Source organism: Cervus elaphus, chromosome X (genome assembly GCF_910594005.1).
Source record: "Cervus elaphus chromosome X, mCerEla1.1, whole genome shotgun sequence".
Classification (NCBI taxonomy): domain Eukaryota; kingdom Metazoa; phylum Chordata; class Mammalia; order Artiodactyla; family Cervidae; genus Cervus; species Cervus elaphus.
The window spans coordinates 78,804,423-78,828,350 of NC_057848.1; the positions used below are offsets into that span (position 1 = coordinate 78,804,423).

General features: G+C 35.6%; 1 protein-coding gene across 1 annotated transcript in view; it reads left to right on the forward strand.

Moving 5' to 3' along the window:
* The window catches only part of FAM199X (family with sequence similarity 199, X-linked), a 31,372-nt gene extending 12,043 nt beyond the window's left edge, over positions 1 to 19,329 (forward strand). Inside the window, exons 3-6 of the mRNA XM_043896515.1 lie at positions 9,389 to 9,538; positions 9,775 to 9,936; positions 11,360 to 11,626; positions 12,917 to 19,329. Coding sequence (XP_043752450.1) covers positions 9,389 to 9,538; positions 9,775 to 9,936; positions 11,360 to 11,626; positions 12,917 to 13,087 — 750 coding nt within the window. The 3' untranslated portion in view covers positions 13,088 to 19,329. The remainder of the gene's footprint in view (positions 1 to 9,388; positions 9,539 to 9,774; positions 9,937 to 11,359; positions 11,627 to 12,916) is intronic.
* Positions 19,330 to 23,928: the final 4,599 nt, after the last annotated feature.

Consider the following 23,928-nt stretch of genomic DNA (forward strand, 5'->3'; position numbering starts at 1 on the left):
AACCCATACCTATTAGTGGATAGTCCTAATTTCCCCCGTCACCTGGCAACCACTCTTCTGCTTTCTCTATGGATTTACCTATCTGGACATTTAATATAAATGTACTCGTGTAATATGTGGCCTTTTGTGTCTGTGGTCTTTCACTTAGCATTACTGTTTTCAAAGTTCATCCAGGTTATAGCACATAAGAGTATATCATTCCTGTCTTAAGTCAGCTCAGGCTACTGTAACAAATATCATTGACTGGGTGCGTTAAAAAACAAACACTCATGGTTCTGGAATCTGAAAGTCCAAGATCAGAATGCCATCATGGACAGGTTCTGGTGAGCATACTCTTGGCTTGCAGATGCTGTCTTCTGCAATATCCTCTTTTGGTTCCCTTATAAGGTCACCAGTCCCATCACAAGGGCTCCACCTTCTTGACTTCTTATAAACTTAATTACCTCCCAAAGCCCCACCTTCAAATACCATATTGGGGATTAGGGCTTCAAGATGCGGATTTAGGGGGTGACAAACATCTAGTCCATAGCAGTTTCTTTCTATGACTGACTATTCCATTTTATAGATACATCACATTTTGTTTAATTCATTCATCAACTGATGGATTGTTTCCACTTTGGAGCTATTATGAATAATACTACTATGAACATTCAGGTGTATGTTTTCATATGGATTTTTATTTTTAATTCTCTTGATGATACATTGAGATTTGCTGGGTCATGTGATAACTTTATGTTCACTTTTTTGGGAAACTGCCAAAATGTTTCCCAAAGTGGCTGTACCATTTTACATTTCTACTAGCAATACATGAAAGTTCCAGTTTCTCCACTTCCTTTCCAACACTTTATATTGTCTGTCTTTTTTATTACAACCATCCTACTGTGTGTAAGGTTGGTATGTTATTGTGATTTTGATGTGCATTTCCCTAATTACTAATGATGTTGAGCATCTTTTCTTATCTTATTGACTATTTGTATATCTTCTTTGGGAAAATGTCTTTTCAAATCCTTTGCCCATTTTCAAGTTGTGTTGTCTTTTATTTTTGAATTGTAAGAATACTTTATATATGATGACTACTAGACCCTTATATACATGATTTGCAAAAATATTTCCCATTATTTGTGTTGTCTTTTCACTTGCTTGTGTCTGTTCGCTTGATATAGTGTCCTTTAATACACAAAAATTTAACTTTTAAAGAATTCCAATTTATATTCTCTTGAGTTCTATGCTTATCATGTCATATTTTAAAAACCATCCCTTAATCCAAGATCATGCACATTTTTTCATCTGTTTCCTTCTTAGAATTTTATAGCTTTAATTAGTTCCTACATTTTAGGTCTTCAATCCTTTTGAGTTATTTTTTGTTTATGGTATAAGGTAGGAGTTCCAGATTCATTCTTTTGAATGTAGATATCCAGTTGTCCCAGCACCACTTGTTGAAAAGACTGTATTTTTTCCTTATCTAATGATCTTAGTACCTTTGTGGAAATGAATTGGTCATAGACATATATAGGTTTAGTTCTGGACTCTTGATTCTGTTCCACTGATTCATATATCTATCTATGGCAAGTTATGTTTTGATGACTCTAGCTTTGTAACAAGATTAGAAATCAGAAAGTATGAGTTCTGCAACTTTGTTCTTTTTTATCAAAGTTTAGGACCAGGTTGTCACTTCTTCAAAAAAGGAAGTTAGAATTTTGATAGGGATTTCATTGAATCTGTAGATCAATTTGGGGAATGTTGCTATCTTAATAGTATTATTAAATATTCCAGTCCATAAACATGGGCTGGAATGTATTTAGGCCTTCTTTAATTTCTGTCAGTGATTTTTTAAATAGTTTTCTATGTTTAATTAGGTCTTTTAGTTCCTTGGTTCAGTTTATTTATTCCTAAACATTTTATTCTTTCAATACAGTTGTAAATGGAGTTTTCTTGATTTCATTTTTTGGATTATTCACTGCTAGTGTATAGAAATACAGTTGTGTTTCATATATTAGTTTTGTATCCTGCAACTTTGCTGAACTCATTTTAAATAATTTTTTGTGTATAGATTCTTTAGGGTTTTCTGTATTTAAGATCATGTCATCTATGAATACCCCTGGAGAAGGAAATGGCAGCCCACTCCAGTATTCTTGCCTGGAAAATCCCATGGACGGCAGAGCCTGGTAGGGTACCTTCCACGGGGTTGCAAAGAGTTGGACACGACAGAGCAAGATCTCCTCCATCTATGAATATATAGTTTTGTTTTTTCCTTTCCAATCTGGATACTTTTTTTCCTTGCTTAATTGCCCTGATGAGATCTCTAGTACAATGTTGAAAGAGAGAAGATCTAGATACCCCTGGCAAAAGCAGGCATCCTTCTTTTTTTCCTTATCTTAGGTGAGAATCTTTGTCTTTCACTATTGAGTATGTTAGCTGTAGGTTTTTCACAGATGTTCTTTATTGTCATATTGAGGCATTTCCCTTTTATTCCTAGTTCTGTGTTTTTAATCTGAAAAGGTGTTAGATTTTGTCACATGCTTTTTCTGCACGTCTGTTAAGATGATCATGCAGTTTCTTCTCTTCATTCTGTTAGTGTGATGTAGTATATTGATTTCTAATAATGATTCACCCTTGCATTCCTGGGATTAATCGTAATTGCTCATGGTATATAATCCTTTTAAATTGCTGCTGGATTTGGTTTGCTACTATTTTGTTGAAGATTTTTGCATCGGTATTCGTAAGAGATATTGGTCTGTAGTTTTCCTTTCTTGTGATGCCTTTGTATCACACTGACCTTACAGAATGAATTGGGCAGTGTTTGCTTTTCTTCTGGATAAGATGCTGTAATAAAAATTTTTCATTTAACATGTAAACTTTTTTGTGATATTCAAATTATTCATTCGATAACTACATAATATTCCTGGTACTAGATATTCCAGAACCTATGAAACCATTCCTCTATTCATATCTGTTTCAGTTTTTTTCTATTATAAATAATAGTGTGCATTTTTGTTTAGATATTATACCTTTTTATTCTTCAGTGCCTCATTTAAAAAAATTTTATTGAAGTATAGTTGATTACAATATTGTATTAATTTCTTCTGTACAGCAAAGTGACACTGTTATATACATACACACTTCCATATATATATGTGTGTGTGTGTGTATATATATATATATATATATATATATATATATTCTTTTCCATTATGGTTTATCACAGGATATTTAATATAGTTCCCTGTGCTGTGCAGTAGGACCTTGTTATTTATCCATCCTATATATAATAGTTTGCCTCTGCTAATCACAAATTCTCATTCTTTGCTCCTTTACTTCCCACTGTCTCATTTTTTTGAAGTGCACACTTTGTATTTAATATCTAATAACAAACTCATGGATTTATTGCAAAGAAGAAAAGTGATATCATATGTGAAATGTATGACTTGTGTTAGGGTTAACGCAGGTACCTCCTCAGCTTGATCTTTCTTTTGGTTAATGAACAAGGTAGGAGTTTCATACTGAAGAATAATTGATTTGTCTGGTTAAGTAAGCATGGGGAAATGCTCTCCTTTAGAGATTCATGGGGCAGGTTTATATATTAAAGGTGGTTTGTAATTCTGCACAAAGAATTCTGTTTTGTTGTTGTTGTTTAATATGGTATCTCCCACAGTTTAATCATCAGGAGACCCTTACTTAAACCACAGCCATTAAGGTCCTACTGAACCCATGCTGCCCAGAACATATTTAAGGAAACACTGGACATTAAGACCATTGAACTGTCAGTATATACATCAAAACTCTCATGTGACTTATTTAGAGTTCTTATCATACATAATGTTGCAAAATGGCAGGCACTTTAAAATCTTAATTGCTGACTTCTTTGTTCATTTTATGAGTGGAGTGGAAAACTATCCCCAACCACTCACCATTAATGCACAGGACTGACTACAACATTGAAACAAACTAAGGCCTGCCTTAGTAATGTGTTTTCCCACTTCTGAAATTGGAGTGTAGGTACTCTGTTACCATGGATATTTGCTGTTTAAATATGCTGAAAGGTTTAAAAAGCTCTCTTGTCTTTGGGAGATCTCATAGTGATGAATAGTAAATTACCCTAGAAGATAATTACAAATTATGTGTTAGGATTAATATAGGCTAAAAATCATTGACTGTAGTTAAAAAATTCATATTACCTCTGTCGTGATTAAAATCTACATATGTTTAAATCTTTCTTCTAAACAGATGTTTCAGTTACTACTAGAATAAATATAAATGATTCATAGATTCTCTCCGAAGAGAAATGCTAACTACCTGATAAGGCAGGATTTCAACCTTAGAATGAAAAACACCTTAGCATTTGAAGTTGCATCAAAGCATTTCGCCTTGCACATAGTTTTCTTTGCTTGCAGTCCTTTTATTGTTAAAGATATATTTGACTAGTCTTAGAGCTTAAGAAATTATTTTATTGTTGAGCAGGAAAGCATAGAAAATTTAGAAAGTGAGTAATACAGCTGTCATGCTTGAAACCTAGAGGTGCAATTTGAAATTGTACATCAGCTGTTACAGAAATGAGCTTACTCATAAAATTTTGCTGCATGCTACAGAAAATATGGCAGAGGTTTGATTTAATTCTCCTTGTCACAATTACTGATTCTAATATAAATATACAAAATATTGTTACCCATGAAAAATATGAGAATTATTAACCATTTTGATTCTGAAATATATTCAGTTATAAAATGGAAAATTGCTACTCTAATAAATACACAGGAGTCCATACAGTTAATTGTTCTGTACATCTGCAACTGTAATCCCATATCTCCAATTGGCTACTTGACATCTCCACTTGAATGACCTTATTATTTAATGCTAACCCATTATCTGATGCTGAATCCTTAATCAGTAATGCAACTTCCAATTACTGTGTTTCCATGGGGGGGAAAAAGACTCTGCTCTGTGACATGTCTTATAGTGTATTGAAAAATGATTATTGTAATTTCAAAGAACACTTGTACTTGGTTTTCTCATTATCACTGCAAACTCACCATATCCCAAATTGCCTTCTTCTCTCATTCCAAACTACCTGCAGGGCAAGACAGCCTGATATAGTTGAAAGTACTGGACTTGTGTCCTGATTTGAATGCTGCCACTAACCGTATGACCCTCCCTGGATATCATTTTTTCCTTACTTATAAAGTGAGGTATTGGACTAGAAGATCTATATAACATTACTTCACGTCTCTTGTCATAAAAAAATGAGGTCTTTAAGGGTTGTGTGTTAACCTGGATGGGTTGTATGACTGAAATGTTGCCAATTTTCTTCTGGTCTCACATATGGTCATTTAACTATTGTGTGCCGTGTGCTTAGACATGTTTGACTCTCTGCGACTGCATGGACTGTGGCCCACCAGGCTCCTCTGTCTGTGGAATTTTCCAGGCAAGAATACAGGAGCGGGTTGCCATATTCTACTCCAGGGGATCTTCCTGACCAGGGATTGAACCTGAATCCCTTGCATTGGCAGGTGGATTCTTTACCGCTGCATCACCTGGGTAGCCCCAGTCAATTATTATCCTTATCTATTCAGTTATCAAATAGTCTTGTAAATTGTATTTCATTTGAAAATTTCCCTATCTGTTCCCATTTTTCTTTCCGTTTTTGCTTATCTTCAGTTCAGTTCAGTCGCTCAGTTGTGTCTGACTCTTTGCGACCCCATGAATCGCAGCACGCCAGCCCTCCCTGTCTATCACCAACTCCCAGAGTTTACTCAAACTCATCCATCGAGTCGGTGATGCCATCCAGCCATCTCATCCTCTGTTGTCCCCTTCTTCTCCTGCCCCCAATCCCTCCCAGCATCAGGGTCTTTTCCAATGAGTCAGCTCTTCGCATGAGGTGGCCAAAGTATTGGAGTTTCAGCTTCAGCATCAGTCCTTGCAATGAACACCCAGGACTGATCTCCTTTAGGATGGACTGGTTGGATCTCCTTGCAGTCCAAGGGACTCTCAAGAGTCTTCTCCAACACCACAGTTCAAAAGCATCAATTTTTTGGCGCTCAGCATTCTTCACAGTCCAACTCTCAAATCCATACATGTGAGATGCTTATCTTAGTCCAGGTCTGAATCACAAGAGCTTCCTAATTCCAGTCTTTCCTCTATTTTGTTTCCATACTGCATTTTATTAAAAATATTATTTATTTATTTATTTTTGGCTGCACTAGGTCTTCATTGCTGGGTGTGGACTTTCTTTAGTTGCAATGAGCAGGAGCAAGTCTTTGTTGAGGTGCGCAGGTTTCTCATTGCATTGGCTTCAGTTCTTGCAGAGCACAGGCTCTACAGTGCGAGGGCTTCAGTAGTTGCGGTTCTCAGGCTCTAGAGCACAGGCTCAGTAGTTGTGGCACATAGCCTTAGTTGCTCCAAGGCATGTGGGATCTTCCCAGACCAGGGACTGAACCCATGTCCCCTGCATTAGCAGGAGGATTATTAACCACTGAACCACCAGGGAAGCCCCCATACTGCTTTTTAACTCATCTTCCTTCAAGACCAATTTCATCATTACTACTTCTATTTTTTTTTTCATTTATTTTTATTAGTTGGAGGCTAATTACTTTACAATATTGTAGTGGTTTTTGTCATACATTGACATGAATCAGCCATGGATTTACATGTATTCCCCATCCCGATCCCCCCTCCTACCTCCCTCGCCACCCGATTGTTCCGGGTCTTCCCAGTGCACCAGGCCCGAGCACTTGTCTCATGCATCCAGCCTGGGCTGGTGATCTGTTTCACCCTAGATAATATACATGTTTCGATGCTGTTCTCTCGAAACATCCCACCCTTGCCTTCTCCCACAGAGTCCAAAATTCTGTTCTGTACATCTGTGTCTCTTTTTCTGTTTTGCATATAGGGTTATCATTACCATCTTTCTAAATTCCATATATATGCGTTAGTATACTGTATTGGTCTTTATCTTTCTGGCTTACTTCACTCTGTATGATGGGCTCCAGTTTCATCCATCTCATTAGAACTGATTCAAATGAATTCTTTTTAATGGCTGAGTAATATTCCATGGTGTATATGTACCACAGCTTCCTTATCCATTCGTCTGCTGATGGGCATCTAGGTTGCTTCCATGTCCTGGATATTATAAATAATGCTGTGATGAACATTGGAGTGCACGTGTCTCTTTCAGATCTGGTTTCCTCAGTGTGTATGCCCAGAAGTGGGATTGTTGGGTCATATGGTGGGAATGCAAACTAGTATAGCCACTGTGGAGAACAGTGTGGAGATCTCTTAAAAAACTGGAATTAGAACTGCCATACTTCTTCTATTTAGAAATGTTATTGGCCTACTTCTTTGTATCATATAACAGCTCTGGTTCATTTGTAAAGCTTTTAAATCCCTAGCACTGATTTTCTGTTTTAATTATATAGGTCTTCTTAATCTCATCCTGTGTTGGTTTTTTTCCCCTTCTACCTATGGTTTTATTATTCTCTTTATGTGAATGCCTCTTCCTTTTCCCCATGCTGTCATTCTTAGAGACTAACATGTGAAACTTAACCCAGCCACTTTAAGCAATATGAAGTATTCTCAGAGTTTATCTTCCTTTCTTTTTATTTTTTTATTTTTTGGATTTTATTTATTTATTCTTTCATTTATTTTTATTAGTTGGAGGCTGATTACTTTACAATATTGTAGTGGTTTTTGCCATACATTGACATGAATCAGCCATGGATTTACATGTGTTCCCCATCCCGATCCCCCCTCCCGCTTGTTCCTTTCTTTTTAAAACCATGGCAAGGTACAGAAAAAAGGACACACTTCAATTTATTGAGTATCACCTATGTGCCAGGCATGTTACCTCATTTAAATCGCTCAACAGTCCTTTGAGATGGATGATAGTAACCATAACTTACTGAAGACTCTTAGGCTCAAAGAAGGGAACTAACCTCTATAAGATCACACAGCTAGTAAGCAGTGGGGCTGGGATTTGAACTCTGGGATCTTTTACTTCTCCCCAGAAAAAAAATGGCCAAAGGACCATTAATTGCCTGTTTTTTTACCACCCACCCTCCAACAATCATGTAAATAGAATTAAAAGGACAAATTAAAATGCTTAACATGTAGTCTGGCACTTAGCAGATATTTGCTAAAGATTTAGATGAAATTTTTTCTTATCTTTTGAGAGTATAGATATTTTGAAAGTTCCTTTCTCTACCTAGTTTATCAAAGTAGTTTGAAGTAGGGGAGGCCTTTTATCTGATAAGGAGTATCTCGTTTTGTTTTAGGAACCCCAGGAGGATCTTTAACATAGTAATGTTGTGATTTGAAGTTTTTCAAAGGGGAAATAGCAAAATATTTTATTGACATTAAAAACTGAAAACAATGGCCTTTGTGCATGCATTCAGCAATCATTCTTAATACTGACTATTACACTGACATTTGGGCTAAGGGTGAACAATTCAAGCAATGTTAGTTAATGAGATTTTGAAGGAAGTTATAGATTGTTGGATGTCACTTATGTACTTGGATTCATCAATGACTATCAAAGTGAAAATGTAGTTTTTAAAGGGGAATAGCTAACTTAGATAACTTCATTGTAAACATGATCACCTTGCATAGTGATCCACCTCCTTTCTGTGGCTTCACACATCTCTTCTATACAATTGACTCCCCAGTGCCTGTCCCCTAGTAGTACTCTAAGCTTTAATCTTGCAGCTTCAACTTGTTGCTAGGTATTTCCATTGATGACTTGTCATTTCAAATGTGCATTTGTTATTTGTTATGTTGTATAATTATATGTTTGTGCTACTGTGTTATCTTTCCAAGTAGAATATAAAGTTCTTGTGTAAGGACTATGACTTAGACTCCTTTGGATTCCGTGTACCTGTTACAGTGCCATGGGTACATATTAACAACATATTTGAAATTATTTTAATTGTCTTGAGGTTATTAATACAGACATGAGGACAAGGGCCATGATTTATTTGTCTTTGTATTGGCAGTATGTCTAGCACAGTGTCTGGCAAAGAGCCAGATAGTGGCAGATCACTCAGGTTTCTTGAGATGGAGACTAGCACTCCTTATTCATTATGCAGTGTGGGCCCTAGTCTGCATTCACATGAATTTAAAACTTTAATGATGAGTGATTCTTAAGTTAGCATTTTAATGAGCTTTGATTGTGATTTTAAACTTTTGGAAAATACCGCTCATTGAATAACTGACTACATATACAGAGAGTATGTTGATGTTGCTGCTTTGTATAAAATAGGAGTGGATTAGAGTTAATGTCTTCTGATTCAGTATTTGTCATTAGTCTTTTATTAAAGTAATTTTTGGTCAATATGAAACATGGCATTTAAACTCTTGCTTTTAATTTTTCTTTCCCTACCTTCTCCTTATTTTTATAAAGTTACCTGGCAGTGACATTGCCAGTGGGAGTGACGTACTTTCTGATGTCATACCCAGTATTCCAAGTTCACCTTGCCTGCTTCCTAAAAAGAAAAACAAGCACCAGAATTTAGATGAACTTCCTTGGAGTGCAATGACAAATGATGAGCAGGTAGAGATCTTGACATTCTTAATTAAAAGCGTATATGTGGAGAATATGTGAAGCTTGATGTATTGTCTAAAGCTACTGGATAAATGTGGATTGCTTAGTAAATATGAATTTGAGTTCTAATTGTTTTGCATGGAAAAATATAAGTGTTTCTGATACTTAAACATATTATAAGTTGCACACTAAAAGATCAGAGGTTTTGGCATTGATCTTATTTATTATAATTTTTCATCACATAGGTGGAATATATTGAGTATCTGAGTCGTAAAGTCAGTACTGAGATGGGTCTTCGGGAACAACTTGATATTATTAAAATAATTGATCCTTCTGCTCAAATCTCCCCTACTGACAGTGAGTTTATTATTGAACTTAACTGTCTCACAGATGAAAAACTGAAGCAGGTATGTAAAGAAAATACAGATTCTACAGCTATTAAAAATACCATTCTTTTATAACATGTGTACTTGAATCAGTTCAGTTCAGTAGCTCAGCTGTCTCTGACTCTTTGCGACCCCATGGACTGCAGCACACCAGGCCTCCCTGTCCACTGCCAACTCCCGGAGTTTACTCAAACTCATGTCCATTGTAGTCGGTGATGCCATCCAACCTTCTCATCCTCTGTTGTCTCCTCCTCCTCCTGCCTTCAATCTTGCCCAGCATCAGGATCTTTTCCAGTGTGTCAGTTCTTCACATCAAGTGGCCAAAGTATTGGAGTTTCAGCTTCAGCATCAGTCCTTCCAATGAATATTCAGGACTGATTTCCTTTAGGATGGACTGGTTTGATCTCCTTGCAGTTCAAGGGACTCTCAAAGAGTCTTCTCCAACACCACAGTTCAAAAGCATCAATTCTTCAGTGCTCAGCTTTCTTTATAGCCCAACTCTAACATCCATACATGACTACTGGAAAGACCATAGCTTTGACGAGACAGACCTTTGTTGGCAAAGTAATGTCTCTGCTTTTTATACTTGAATAGTCATATATGACTTGAATAGTCATATATAAATATATAGATAATTAAGGTCAAAATCACTGCTGTGAAATGTAATATTAGAACATGTGGTTTTAAGAGGTTTTATGTACATCTCATGTGGCCATACCTTTCTGGGATCATTTGGATCTAGAACCTACTTTCTAGTTATATAGGTTTTGAAATTTGACTTCACAATTTAAGGAGTTGTTATGCTAAGGTATAGACTTATTCCAACTCATCTTACAAAACACAAGTGGAGAGAATCAAAATATTATTGAGAGCTATACTTGAGTGAACATTTTAATTTTTGTATTTGTCATCATTTATGAGAAATTTCCCTGATTTCAGTGTTTCTCTCAACAGACATACTATATAATAATCTACATTCCAGCCCATTTTTCACTAGTATGGTAAATTGATGCCTTGCATTTGAAGACAGGTATTATGGGCCCCTACCTAAGATCTAGGAAACACTCTAATATAATCAGCAGCATACTTAAGTGGCAACCTTTTAAAAAATGCCTACTCTTACCTATTTTATTGTTAGTTTCTGTTTCTAGTGTTATTTTCTTACACTCCTAAATTCTGGAAGCTAGTAGCTTATCATTTACTGAATATACTTTATATACTTAAAAAAATCTAGCTTCATAATATTTATTCTAAAGTTTTGAACACCAGAATTTTTCTGGTACTTGTTTCTACATTTAGAGATTTCTTTTGTCTTTCTGATCCATCTGTATGCATCTGTAGCACTTTTGACAATCTTTAAGTACAATATTCTTTTTTTCTCCATTATTTTGAGGGCAGAACATCAAGGTACAGTACTAACCAGTTTTTGCCTGTCTGTTCCAAGGTCAGAAACTATATCAAGGAGCATAGCCCTCGCCTACGGCCCACAAGAGAGGCCTGGAAGAGAAGCAACTTTAGTTGTGCAAGCACCAGTGGAGTGAGCGGTGCCAGTGCCAGTGCCAGCAGCAGCAGTGCCAGCATGGTCAGTTCTGCAAGCAGCAGTGGGTCCAGTGTTGGAAACTCTGCTTCAAACTCCAGTGCCAACATGAGTCGAGCACACAGTGACAGCAACTTGTCTGCAAGTGCAGCAGAGCGGATTCGGGATTCAAAAGTAAAACGTCTAATCAATACAAAACTTTACCTTTCAATATTAACATTAGTGTTCCTTCATATACAGTTCTTGAAGAGTTAAAATTATCCTGCTCTATAGATGCCTGTGGGTTTTGATTTTAATTGAGCAAGCAGAATTCTCTGCTTTTGAGCAAAGCCCTCTACACTGAGTGCTTTGAAATGCTGTTTTGACCTACAGCCATATTACCTTCAATTTTATCTGATTTTTGTGTCTGTTTTAAGTAAGATCAATTGATGGAAATAATGAATGAGTCTCAAGATTGCAATACTGACTGCAACTTACTATTAAGCAGATCTCACTAGGTTGCTGATGTTGCTGTCTATTAGCTCCTAAAAATGTCCTGTATGTCTTGTGTGTGTGTGTTAAATGTTTTCTTGAAGTTTTAATCATGAATATTTCTTTGTAGCTCTTTTTAAAATGTAATAATGTTTTCTCTAATTTCTGCCTACTCTTTTCACAGTTGAAAAAACTCTATAATATTTTTGAATGCATAAGAAATAGAAAGTTTAAATGTATATAGAATAGTTCTGTGATGCTTAGCAGGAGAGTTCGTTTCCTTGCAGTGGTGACAGTGTGGAGCCAACTTACAGATGATAAGGGTATCTCTGTAACTCTTGGGAACCCAGTGGTGACTTTTCCTGGAAAGTGATTCTTTACTTGGTTCTTAACCAAAGTAGCAGAAACATAGCCAGCTTTGTTGGTTGCCAAGGGTTTCCTCTGTGTATGTGGTCATTCTTTTTTGGCATCTGTTCACCAGTGGCAAGAAATAGAGTACCCACTGGGTTTCTGATGGGCTTAAAAGATGGTATTTGCTTAATATGAAAAAGACATGGTTCTTTCCCAGCCATTGTAAAATTGCTAATGCTTTTGGATGAAAGGTACCTTTGAAGCATAAGCATTAGAGATTTTGACAGTGTTCTCTACATTTGTATTCATTATTGTTCACTGCATGTTTCTTCTGCACTGACACCAGTGTACCTTAATTTAATATAAAAAAGCCTTAGAAATGATTGGTTATCCATAACTAGTCAAATGATCAAGTTTCAAACCTTCCTAATCAGAAGATTCCCTGGTCAAATACCATAAATATAGAATCTTGAAGAATTGTTTTCATGCCTAAGCTAATGGCTCACTTACTAGAACCAGGATTGTACTGCAGAGGAATTTGAACATCTCTATTCAGAAAATATGGAATTTGATCCTTACAGTACTTTGGGGTGGATATGCCAGAACTGAACCTCACTGATTTAGAAATTTTTATTTTGACAGAAGCGATCCAAACAGCGGAAGTTACAGCAGAAGGCCTTACGCAAGAGGCAGCTGAAAGAGCAGAGGCAGGCTCGGAAGGAGAGGCTCAGTGGGCTCTTCCTTAATGAAGAAGTGCTGTCCTTGAAAGTGACTGAGGAAGATCATGAAGCAGATGTAGATGTTTTGATGTAATAAGGGTGAATTTATCGGCATTGTTTCTAAGCATTATTCTGTCCTTATTTGTTTACATGCATCTTGACCAAACTTTTGGTTAGGGCTGTGCTGACATACCATTAATAATTTAGGTCTGTGGTTCTCAGCAGGTGGTCCTCGGACCAGTAGCTTCAGCATCACCTGAGAAGTTATTAGAAATGCAAACTCTTGGGTCCCACCCCAGACCTAGTGAATCAGAAACGCTGGGGAAGGGGCGTAGCATTGTGTTTTAACAGGTACCAGGTTATTCTGCCACACACTCTAGTTTTAAGAACCACTGATTTAGTAAATGTTTTGACTATTTAAACTTCAGAGTGGTTAAGTGGGCTTTTTCAGACTAGTACTTTAACAGTTTAGGAGATTTCAAGGTACTGCTGACAGATAATTTATTGTGTCAGTATAGAATGTGTAGAGATCATAATTCAGTTTCTTAATGTTGCAATTTCTTAGTTTTTCTAAAGGGCCATAGCATAATTCTCAATTCCTAGTGGACGTCATTTTTTTTGAGGTTGTAGGGATAGGATGTGGATTGCTGTTTACAATAGTGCCTTCATTAGGTTTATTTGTTTTCATTCATTATTAACTCAAATGTGTAAAAAATAGGCCCTAACATCTTTTGTTAGGTTTGTTTTTGTTTTTCACTTTATGTATATTCAGTATCCTTTCTGCAAGTGATGACTACTGAGAAAATAATGTTACTAGTAGCTGAATTTTAGACTTAATGCTACATTGATTAATATTCAAATGGAAAAATCCAGCAAGCAAAACAACCAGTTCTACTTTTCACTGCTTTTTGAAATTTTAGGCTGTGAAACTGTCTTAAAGGCAAGAAACACCTCTGTCAAGTTCTTTTTGTAGGTCTTTTTATTTTCAGCACAGCTCTAATTTTTAAATATTTGATGTAACAGCTTTGTGGCATGTGAACAAGTTAATGTTCAAAATTAACTCAAGAAAACCCTTACAGTTCTGCTAAACTCTGTAAATCGCTAGAAATACACTGAGCAGTGAGATATAAAAAAAACTTTGCTTCTTGGCTACTAATAGTACTCTAATTTTAAATGTGAAATCATAGAGTCTCTAAATGTTTTCATGAAGAGTTTGTTATCATGAACGTTATAAGTAGTGTGATTCCTTTTATTTTCCCACACATCTTTAAACATTCACACGGGTTAAAGAAAATGGAAACTGATACTACTGACAATCAAGCTGCTTTCTGACTTTCATAATTTTCTTTTTATTGTGGAAACTTTGGAGGTAATCATGATTTTGTAGGATGAGTTGTCAATATTTTTTTAAACTCTAGAATCAGAGGTTGATAAATTCCTACTTTTTTTTTACACTGTATCATATCAAGTAATCCATTAAAAAGATTAACAATGTAGATCCTTAATTCTCAGCTGCGGATTCTTAATTCTCAGCATAACCTTGGCTTACAATCATGTTTTGAAATTTTTACTTTATTTTGGTTCTTCAAAAGTTAAAGAATTGAAACTAAGGGAAAAAATTGATATATTGCAGTTTTACTGAGGTCTGTGGTATGGTTGTAACATTTTGAAGACTACTAAATTCATACTTTAAAATTTTACTGAAATAACGGTATATATGTGTATATGGTTGTCAGTTGGAGTACTTCCTCTGACTTTCCTCTTACCCCCTCTTTAGTGCTTCTGACTAGCCTAGAGTGCCCAAAGAGAGCTTGGGGATAAACCCCAGGATACTCTTGAGGAAGATTGAAAGGGTCCACCTTGTTGTGTTTTCCCTTCTAAATATAGAAAGAGTAAATAGAAGAGCAAATACAGCTGAATTCTCTACCTGCTCTTAGCAAAAGCAAAATTCCAGGGAATGACTGCCTATTCTCTTTAGTTACTCTTCAAGGAAAACAGGCCCCTTTTGGAGACCTTAGAGCAGCATGTATCTGTTAAATACTTGGAAACAATTTACTTGACAGTGACCAGTAAAAGAAGATCCTAATAAGACCAATTCCTCTACTCTCCCAATAATTGCAGTCTTATTACCATAGATTTAACTTAAGTCACTGTTAAGCAAGTTTACCAAAGTGTCACAAAGCCAATTTTTAAAGTTTATAAAGGTTTGAGTGTTTATAGTAAAGTACACTATGAAGTGTTGTACAAATCTGGATGCACTGTCTTTATGGTACCATAAATTAGAAGATAGGTCAGTAAGGTGGCTTGGAAGGGATTGAAAGAAAGAACAGGAAAAAAAAATTAAGCAATTTGTGTTTGCTTATGATTGAAGAGGGAGATTACAAAGTCTTTACCTACCCCCCCCCCAATAAAACAACAGAAAAAGACAAAAAATTCTCGTCTTTGTTAACGTGTTATACTTTTTTTTTAATGTTTTAATGCTTCATGTAGATAATTCAGGTTTGAATTATTTCTTTCTTAGAATAAATAATAAATTTAGTCTAATCTCTTTCTAAGTTCAATTTAAAACAAATCCAACTCAATTTTTTTCTTTAAAAGTATAAAAAAGTATAAACCTCGACTAACCGATTAATAAAAATGTGAGACTTACTTGCTCCATTGTCAGTTCTCAACTGTAGAGAATTGACATTAGAGCAAATAAGTCTTTCCCTTTAAAAATAAGCCTTGTTACATGAGGGCATGATTAAAAAATAAGACTTCTTAATTAAGGGCATAATGAAGTCACATCACATTTATTCACATTTATTAGGGATCTTGTGTGTATGTCAATTATATCTCAACAAAACTGGGGAAAAAAGACCTTGTAGAAGTCTGTCAGTCCCTACCACAGGTTTTAAAAGTACAAACCTTGAATTTAAACAAAATGGCGTATTTTTTTCTACAGTTTTGCAACTGAGTTAAAGTGAGGCAATGTAGTATAATGTGTAGTGAAGTACAAAGGACTTTATACTGTTCTTCTGTCCCAAGAAGAACTTAGAGTAAAATAACTTTATTTTTTGAGACTTGTCTCATTTTTAGTTAAGTTGTGGCTGTTTTGTCCATTTTGTCAGTCCTTTGGGTTAACTAGATATTGCTGAATTAATTCCAGAAACTGATTTGAAATTTGATGACTCCATGGGTTGGATAGACATCTCACTTTATTTAACTCTTAAAAGTGCTCCCCTCATGAAGGAAAAAATTTAAGAAACTACTATATAAAGGTATCCAGATTGTGATGAGCTTTAAAAATTGTGAAATTTATCAAATGTCTTCATTTTTAAGCCAAAAATGTTAGTTCATGACAAATAGAAAAGTCTTGTTCCCAGGATTCTCTAGCAGAGTCTTTTGTTTGTGGCTTACTCTTTATAGCTTCCTGTGCCTTAAAGGTGAACTCTAAACTCCTCGTCAATATTAGGCTTTTCCAAACTCAAAAGTAATCTAAATGTTGTAATTCATTTTATAAAATGCCCATGCTCTTGGATATCAGTAAGCAAAAGCATTATATCGAACTAATCAATGATAATAGAGTACATAACAAAAACCTTCAGATCTTAAGTTTCACTTATATAACTTGATTTTTGGCCCAGCTAGGTCATAGAACATTGAAGTCATCTAGAGTATAGTTTAATGTATTTGTTTATTTTTTCCCCTGATAAAAGTCATAAAGCAGAATACTTTTTATTTTACTTATTTTATTTTTTGGCCTCACTGTGCAGTTTGCAGGATCTTAGTTCCCTGACTAGGGATTGAAACTAGGCCCTCGGCAGTGAAAGCATGGAGTTATAACCACTGGGCTTCTAGGGAATTCCCAAGAATATTTTTTAAAGTTGAGTTAACTCTGGAAAGATAATTTTCAAGGCAAAATTACTTCAAATCAGAGATTATATAGCAAATTGATTTGTTTGTTAACTTTAGCAATTCTTTGTATTCATTTATGTAATAGCGTAACATTCCTCTTCCCTTTAACTTCATAACACTTCTGTCTACAAGAAAAATGTTTGCTCCAAACTGGGAAGGGGTTACTTAAAATCAGTTTATAGTTTGAGATGGTTGATAGGAAAATTTCCAGTTACAGTCAGATGATAGTATTGATGTTGAGCACACTGACATTCAATATGTCTAAACCTAGAACTAAGTTTAATCCTTAAAAGGACTATTAGGTAGAAAATAAATATTTGTATACACGTGTACTGTGATAACTTTGGATTCATTTTAAGTCTGACAAAGTAAGATAAGTTTTATCTTTACAATTAAATTATGCTAAGTGGTGGGAGGTATCGGAGAGATATTTAGACCTAGGCATCCTTATCAGTGTAGTATCTGGAACATATCTCCTTAGAAATGCTTAATTCTTATTTCTTTGGAAAATTCCAGAAGGCATAGAAGGAACTTGACAAATTCTAAGTAACTGGCTATTATTAATAAGAGTAAGAAATCTACTATACTTCAATAAAATATTTTAAGACAAAAAATAGGAAGTTGCATGGTATAGCCAAGTTGACTCACTAAAATTTTATTTACATATTTTTTCTAATATGAAGATTACTTGTTTTCAGTAATTGTATTTTAAATACACACTTCACAATTGTATTTTAAATTAAGGTTATTAATGTTTTAACCTAGATAACATAATGGTAAATTAATTTTTTAAATTTGATATCCATACTGAACTTGGAAAAACTGATTTGGTCTTCTCTGATTTCAGTAGGTATTGTTGGATTTCTTTGTTACATCTTTGTGGTCAGTGGAACCTGTGGAAATCTGTGTTCTTTTTTTGTGGTGAGGGGTGGGGGTAGAAAAGAGGAGAGTAGTCTAATTATACATAGGCATTTTGACTATATAAAGGTAGTTGTAGAATTAATATGTATAAACGACAAGTTAACACTTACCTATTGTGAATTGTTCTAAGGAACAGTGGCCTGAAGCCATGGCTTGTTTTGTGGAGCTGCTTGCTCTTTAATAATAGCTGACCAGTTGGATTTAAGTTGAGACTTTGGGGTTAGGTTACCAAGCTGAGGCTTTTAGGAATGGAGCAGACTGTGTCTGTTCCTATAGTGGATCAATTTAATTTCCTCTTTGAACACTCTAATTTAGATATATGTATTATCCATTCTAAATCTTTGTGTTGGGAGTTTTATAGAACTGTTTTCAAAAGCTATTAAGGATAAACACAGTATATGTAAAACATTTCACAGAGGTTAAAAATTTCAATTTTTTGTTTTAGTTTCAAAGGTTAGTTATGTAGCACCAATATCATAACCAAAGCAAGTAGGAAGTTGACTGGTTTGGAGAATCTTCAAGTAGTCTTAAATACTGTAATGTATCAGATTGTTAACCAGGATTTTTTTCCTGTATTTCTGCTAAATGTATTACTGTATTAATGCACTTTTGTATATATATATCTATATATCTGTCTTCTGTACATTCTGTACTTACTTCAGTGTATATAAAAGCTGTTTTTCCTGAAGCTGTGAGGGAAAACCAATAGCTGTAACACAAGTCACTTCTATTTTGAGTTTCCTCTTGTACTTGAAAGTAGTCATTCAGTAGTTAAATCTATATAGTATGTACGGTTATAATTAAAATGGCAATGTGGCAGAGCTGTCTTTTGAAACTGATTATAAGAATGAAAAGTGTTTTGGTTATGAAAAACTTGTAATATTTTGATGTACCATGGATTTGTACAAACCCACTGCTGCTTACTACTTTATACTTCTGAATCTACTCCTTTTCATGTCCCATCCTAGAACATTTATCAACAGAGAAAAATTTCTCTCTTCTCTTTTGCTCAGTTTGGTTAAGGCTCCATAGCTTTTGTTTTGTGTAAGTCCTAATTCCCCAGATGTCACTGGCAAATCTCTCTTCTCCTGGAAAGATCAGATTTCTAGAGGCATTAGAATTCATAGTAAGTGAAAATTAGGTCTAACGTTTTTTTACAAAAACCAGATCTATTTTCCTTCTAGAGTTTTCTTAAGTTATATTAAAGTAATGTCTGTGAGCAGTTTTATGTATTGGTACAGAAGCAGTTCAGCCTTTCAGCAGCAACTTTATCTCTTGCCACTAGAGGGAGATCTGTGGTTGCTCCCTCCTTTGGAAAATGTCTTGGCTGCTTTTCATTTGTTTTTGATTTCAGAGGTTGGAATTGACCTCATGCTCAAAATTCCTTTTGTGATATTAAATGCTTTGATTTGTTAGTCAAAGGTAAGTTAATTGAGCTTGTTTAATAAAGCCAATATAATTCATGCTTTTCTGGTAATGTTCAATTTTTAATAAATGTGAGTCAGATATTAAGTGAAATGTGTATCTGTGTGTTTATGTTTCTTAGGTACTGTAAAACTGTATATACTGTTTATTATGGTAACCCATAACCACACATAGCTATTTAAATGAATGAAAATTAAAATTTAGCTTCTTGGTTCCATTAGCACCACTTCAAGAGTGCTGTAGCCATATAAGATAAGAGACTACTGCATTGGAAAATACAGGATATAGAACATTTCCATCATCACAGTTCTGTTGGATAGTACAGATCTAGATATTTGATGTTTTATGTAGTGACCACTATCATCATTTTACCAGTGAATGGTAATCAGTGACTCAAAACTGCTGCCCACAGTTACTATTTATAAGTGATTGGTATGAGAGGAAGAGTGTGCTGTATTTCCTTTTCTACTTCCTTAAAGCCACTATCTAAGCTGTGAAATTGATGGTTTAATGGAGAAATTTCTCAAATATTGACTATTTCCCTTGACTATGAATACAATTTAATGTTTGAATGATGTGGAAATTGGGTGCCAGTTTCTGTTTTAAATTCCAGTTTATTCATTTGGTTGGCAGGATCCCACTATATGCTTCTTTTTCCTTAAAACAGCAGATAATTGAATTGGTATATTTTCTGCTTTGTCTTATTAAAAAAATTTCAAGTAGAAGAGTAAAGTGCATCCCCATATACCGTATCTATTTCAACGGTTCTCTCATGGCCAATCTTGTTCCTTTTACCTCTCCATCCACTAAACTGTGGAAAATTCTGAAAGAGATGGGAATACCAGACCACCTGACTTGCCTCTTGAGAAATCTATATGCAGGTCAGGAAACAACAGTTAGAACTGGACAAGGAACAACAGACTAGTTCCAAATAGGAAAAGGAGTACATCAAGGCTGTATATTGTCACCCTGCTTATTTAATTTATATGCAGAGTACATCATGAGAAACGCTGGGCTGGAAGAAGCACAAGCTGGAATCAAGATTGCCAGGAGACATATCAATAATCTCAGATACGCAGATGACACCACCCTTATGGCAGAAAGTGAAGAAGAACTAAAGAGCCTCTTGATGAAAGAGGAGAGTGAAAAGTTGACTTAAAGCTCAACATTCAGAAAACTGAGATCATGGCATCTGGTCCCATCACTTCATGGGAAATAGATGTGGAAACAGTGTCAGACTTTATTTTCTTGGGCTCCAAAATCACTGAAGGTGGTGATTGCAGCCATGAAATTAAAAGACACTTACTCCTTAGAAGGAAAGTTATGACCAACCTAGACAGCATATTAAAAAGCAGAGACACTACTTTGCCAATAAAGGTCCATCTCGTCAAGGCTATGGTTTTTCCAGTGGTCATGTGTGGATGTGAGAGCTGGACTGTGAAGAAAGCTGAGCACTGAAGAATTGATGCTTTTGAACTGTGGTGTTGGAGAAGACTCTTGAGAGTCCCTTGGACTGCAAGGAGATCCAACCAGTCCATCCTAAAGGAGATCAGTCCTGGGTGTTCATTGGAAGGACTGATGCTGAAGCTGAAACTCCAGTACTTTGGCCACCTCATGCGAAGAGTTGACTCATTGGAAAAGACCCTGATGCTGGGAGGGATTGGGGGCAGGAGGAGAAGGGGGCGACAGAGGATGAGATGGTTGGATGGCATCACCGGCTCGATGGGCATGAGTTTGAGTAAGCTCCAGGAGTTGTTTATGGACAGGGAGTCCTGGCATGCTGCGGTTCATGGGGTCACAAAGAGTTGGACACGACTGAGTGACTGAACTGAACCGAACCACTCGCCTTAGCTCAATACTTGATGATAGTAAAGTTCACAGGTATTATTTTTCATTTTTAAATACTACAGTATCAAGTTTTTTTTAAAGATAATGGCACTTCTATATTATATATAACTATGATATCATCATACTTATTAAAATAATTCCTTAATATTAAATATCTGGTTTACTTGTTTGAAATCAAAACCATTACCATCAGCCTTATTAATTTCAAAATTATTCTGCTTTTGTTAGCACTAAGAATAATTATTTTTATTATTGCTTGATAAGTCCTAGTGGTGTGTCTTGAGCATATTTCCAGTGAAAACAAGATATGTATCACTTTTAGATAAAAACAAAGTCCAATTTTCTCTACTACTGTGTTAATAAAGTCATGGAATAATTTGGATTGCAGGTAGAAGGTAGGGAAAATAACTACAAGATAAGTTGAACTAGGTATTTTATCTCTCACCTACCTCTGGGTCAAAGAATTTTCTTTTTCAGCCAAATTGGACCACATGGTAAATATATGAATGCCCAGTATTTGTAAATAGGTATGCATGGGTACTATGGCGGGTATAAGGTAAAAGTAAAGATTCTTATTCTTTTTCCCTTAGAAATTAATTTTAGAAAATCTTTTAACACATGTGTGACTGAAACTGTTGGTTTTGGTTTTATATTTTGACTTACTAAAGTTTATACTTTCCAAATTGTAGAATTTGAGAGCTCAAATAGACTTTAGAGATCATTTAGCTTGGTGGTTCTCAAACTTGAGTGTACATCAGAATCCGCTGGTGGGCTTGTTAAAACACAGACGGCCAGGCCCCACTCCCAAAGTTTCTGATTCAGTAGGCACTTTTAATGACCTCCTAGGTGATTGTGAGGCTGGTCCATGAACACATGGAGAACCATTGATGTAGTGCAATCCTCTTTCCTGCATGTTGCAAATGAGGAAATTGACATTAAGAGGAAGGTGACTTTTTTGCTACAAACTAGTGACATAGCCAAATCTTGAGGTGTTTATTTGCACCCCAAGCACAGTGTTTTCCTGTTGTGCATTTGTTTACTTCAGAGAAGTTGCCTCCAAAGGATTTCTTCTGAGTCTTTTCAGAACGTTTGCATTTTCTTAATAATGGTAAATATTTATCTCCCCAGATTGGGAGTTTTAAAATAAAGTCTAGGGATTCAAATTGTTGGCAAATTTTTCTTGCATGCTGATATATTTTTCTGTGGAAGACTATGTATCTTTTTATCAAGTTCTCAAATGAATTTTCTTCCCCCTAATGGCCCAGGCTATGTTCCTTTAGGGCAGTTTTGGCTTTTAGAAATAACCAAGGATCATTTGGAGGGCTGTCTTATGGTTAAACATGGGTGAGAAAGCTGGCTACATTTGGTCAATGAGGTGTGATTTTAAAAGACTTTCTTGTGTGACCTAAAAACTGGCTTCGATCTATATTAAAGGAGTCCCAAAGTATCTGGGGCAATGACAGCATCATTGGACTGGGTAAATGGTAATACCATGAAGTGTGGATGTTATTAATTTGAGATATATTAGCTCTGGCTTATTGATTATAATAGTCTTCATTACTTCTTAGCATGTATCCTAGAGAAAAGTCTTCCACTAATGTTTTAAAAATATTGTCTTAGATTTCATGGAATTATTTATTAAGTTGGCGATAACAGAACTAGATGGTAATCTGAAAAGTTGAGGACTTCTCTGGTGGTTCAGTGGTTAAGAATCTGCCTGCTGATGCAGGGGACACAGGTTCGATCCCTGGTCCAGGAAGATTCCACATGCTGCAGGGCAATGCCACAACAACTGAGCTCACACTCTGGAGCCTGTGAGCTGCAACTACTGAGCCCATGTGCTGCAAATACTAAAGCCTGAGCACCTAGAGCCAGTGCTTTGCAGCAAGAGAAGCCACCAAAATGAGAAGCCTGAGCACCACAACTAGAGTAGCCCCACTCTCTGCAACTAGAGAAAGCCTATGCAGCACCGAAGACCCAGCACTGCCACAAATAATTTTTAAAGTTTTTAAAATATTAAAAATGTTGGAAACATTTTTAGATTTTATAGATTTTATTTAATTTAATGGTCATTAAACCAGTCTCTATTTTGAAGATGAGAAGCTTGAGGCTAAGAGAGATGAAGTGCTTTATCCAGGTTCTATAGCTGAATGATGATAGATGAAGGATTAAGTCTCTTGAGCTGTAAACTAGTGCTCTTTGCACTGTATAACACTGCTATGTATCACGTGGTTACTTTTCACAGTGGTTTGAGAGAAATCACCATAAGAGTTTGGTACAGAGCAGTAGTTAAAGTGTGGACCCCACACCAGAGTCATCTGGGGAATTTTTAGAAAATAATGGTATTTCCCCCCTCACCCAGAAATAGTGAATCATAATCTCAGACAGTGAGGCATGGACATCTACTGAGTTGTAATGGACATTTTATTTAGGAATAAGTCTGTTTACTGAGAAGTTGTAAAGACTGCACTGAAAATTCCTGTATACCTGCTACCTGGTGCCCTAATGTTAACATCTTACATAACTATGGTATATTTGTCAAAACTAAGAAATCAACATTGGTACATTACTGTTAACTAAACTACAGATTTATTATTTCTTCATTCATTATTTGATCTCATTAGTTTTTCCACTAATGTCCATTTTCTGTTCCAAAATCCAATCCAGGATCCCTCTTTCATTTAATCATCATGTTTCCTTAGCTTCTCCTATCTGTGCCAGTTTCTTTCTTCACTTGTTTTTCATGATCTTGACAAATATAAGATGAATTGGTCAGGTATTTTGTGGAATGTCATCCTCAGTTTAGATTTGTCTGAGGTTTTGAGATTTGGAGGGGATTATGAC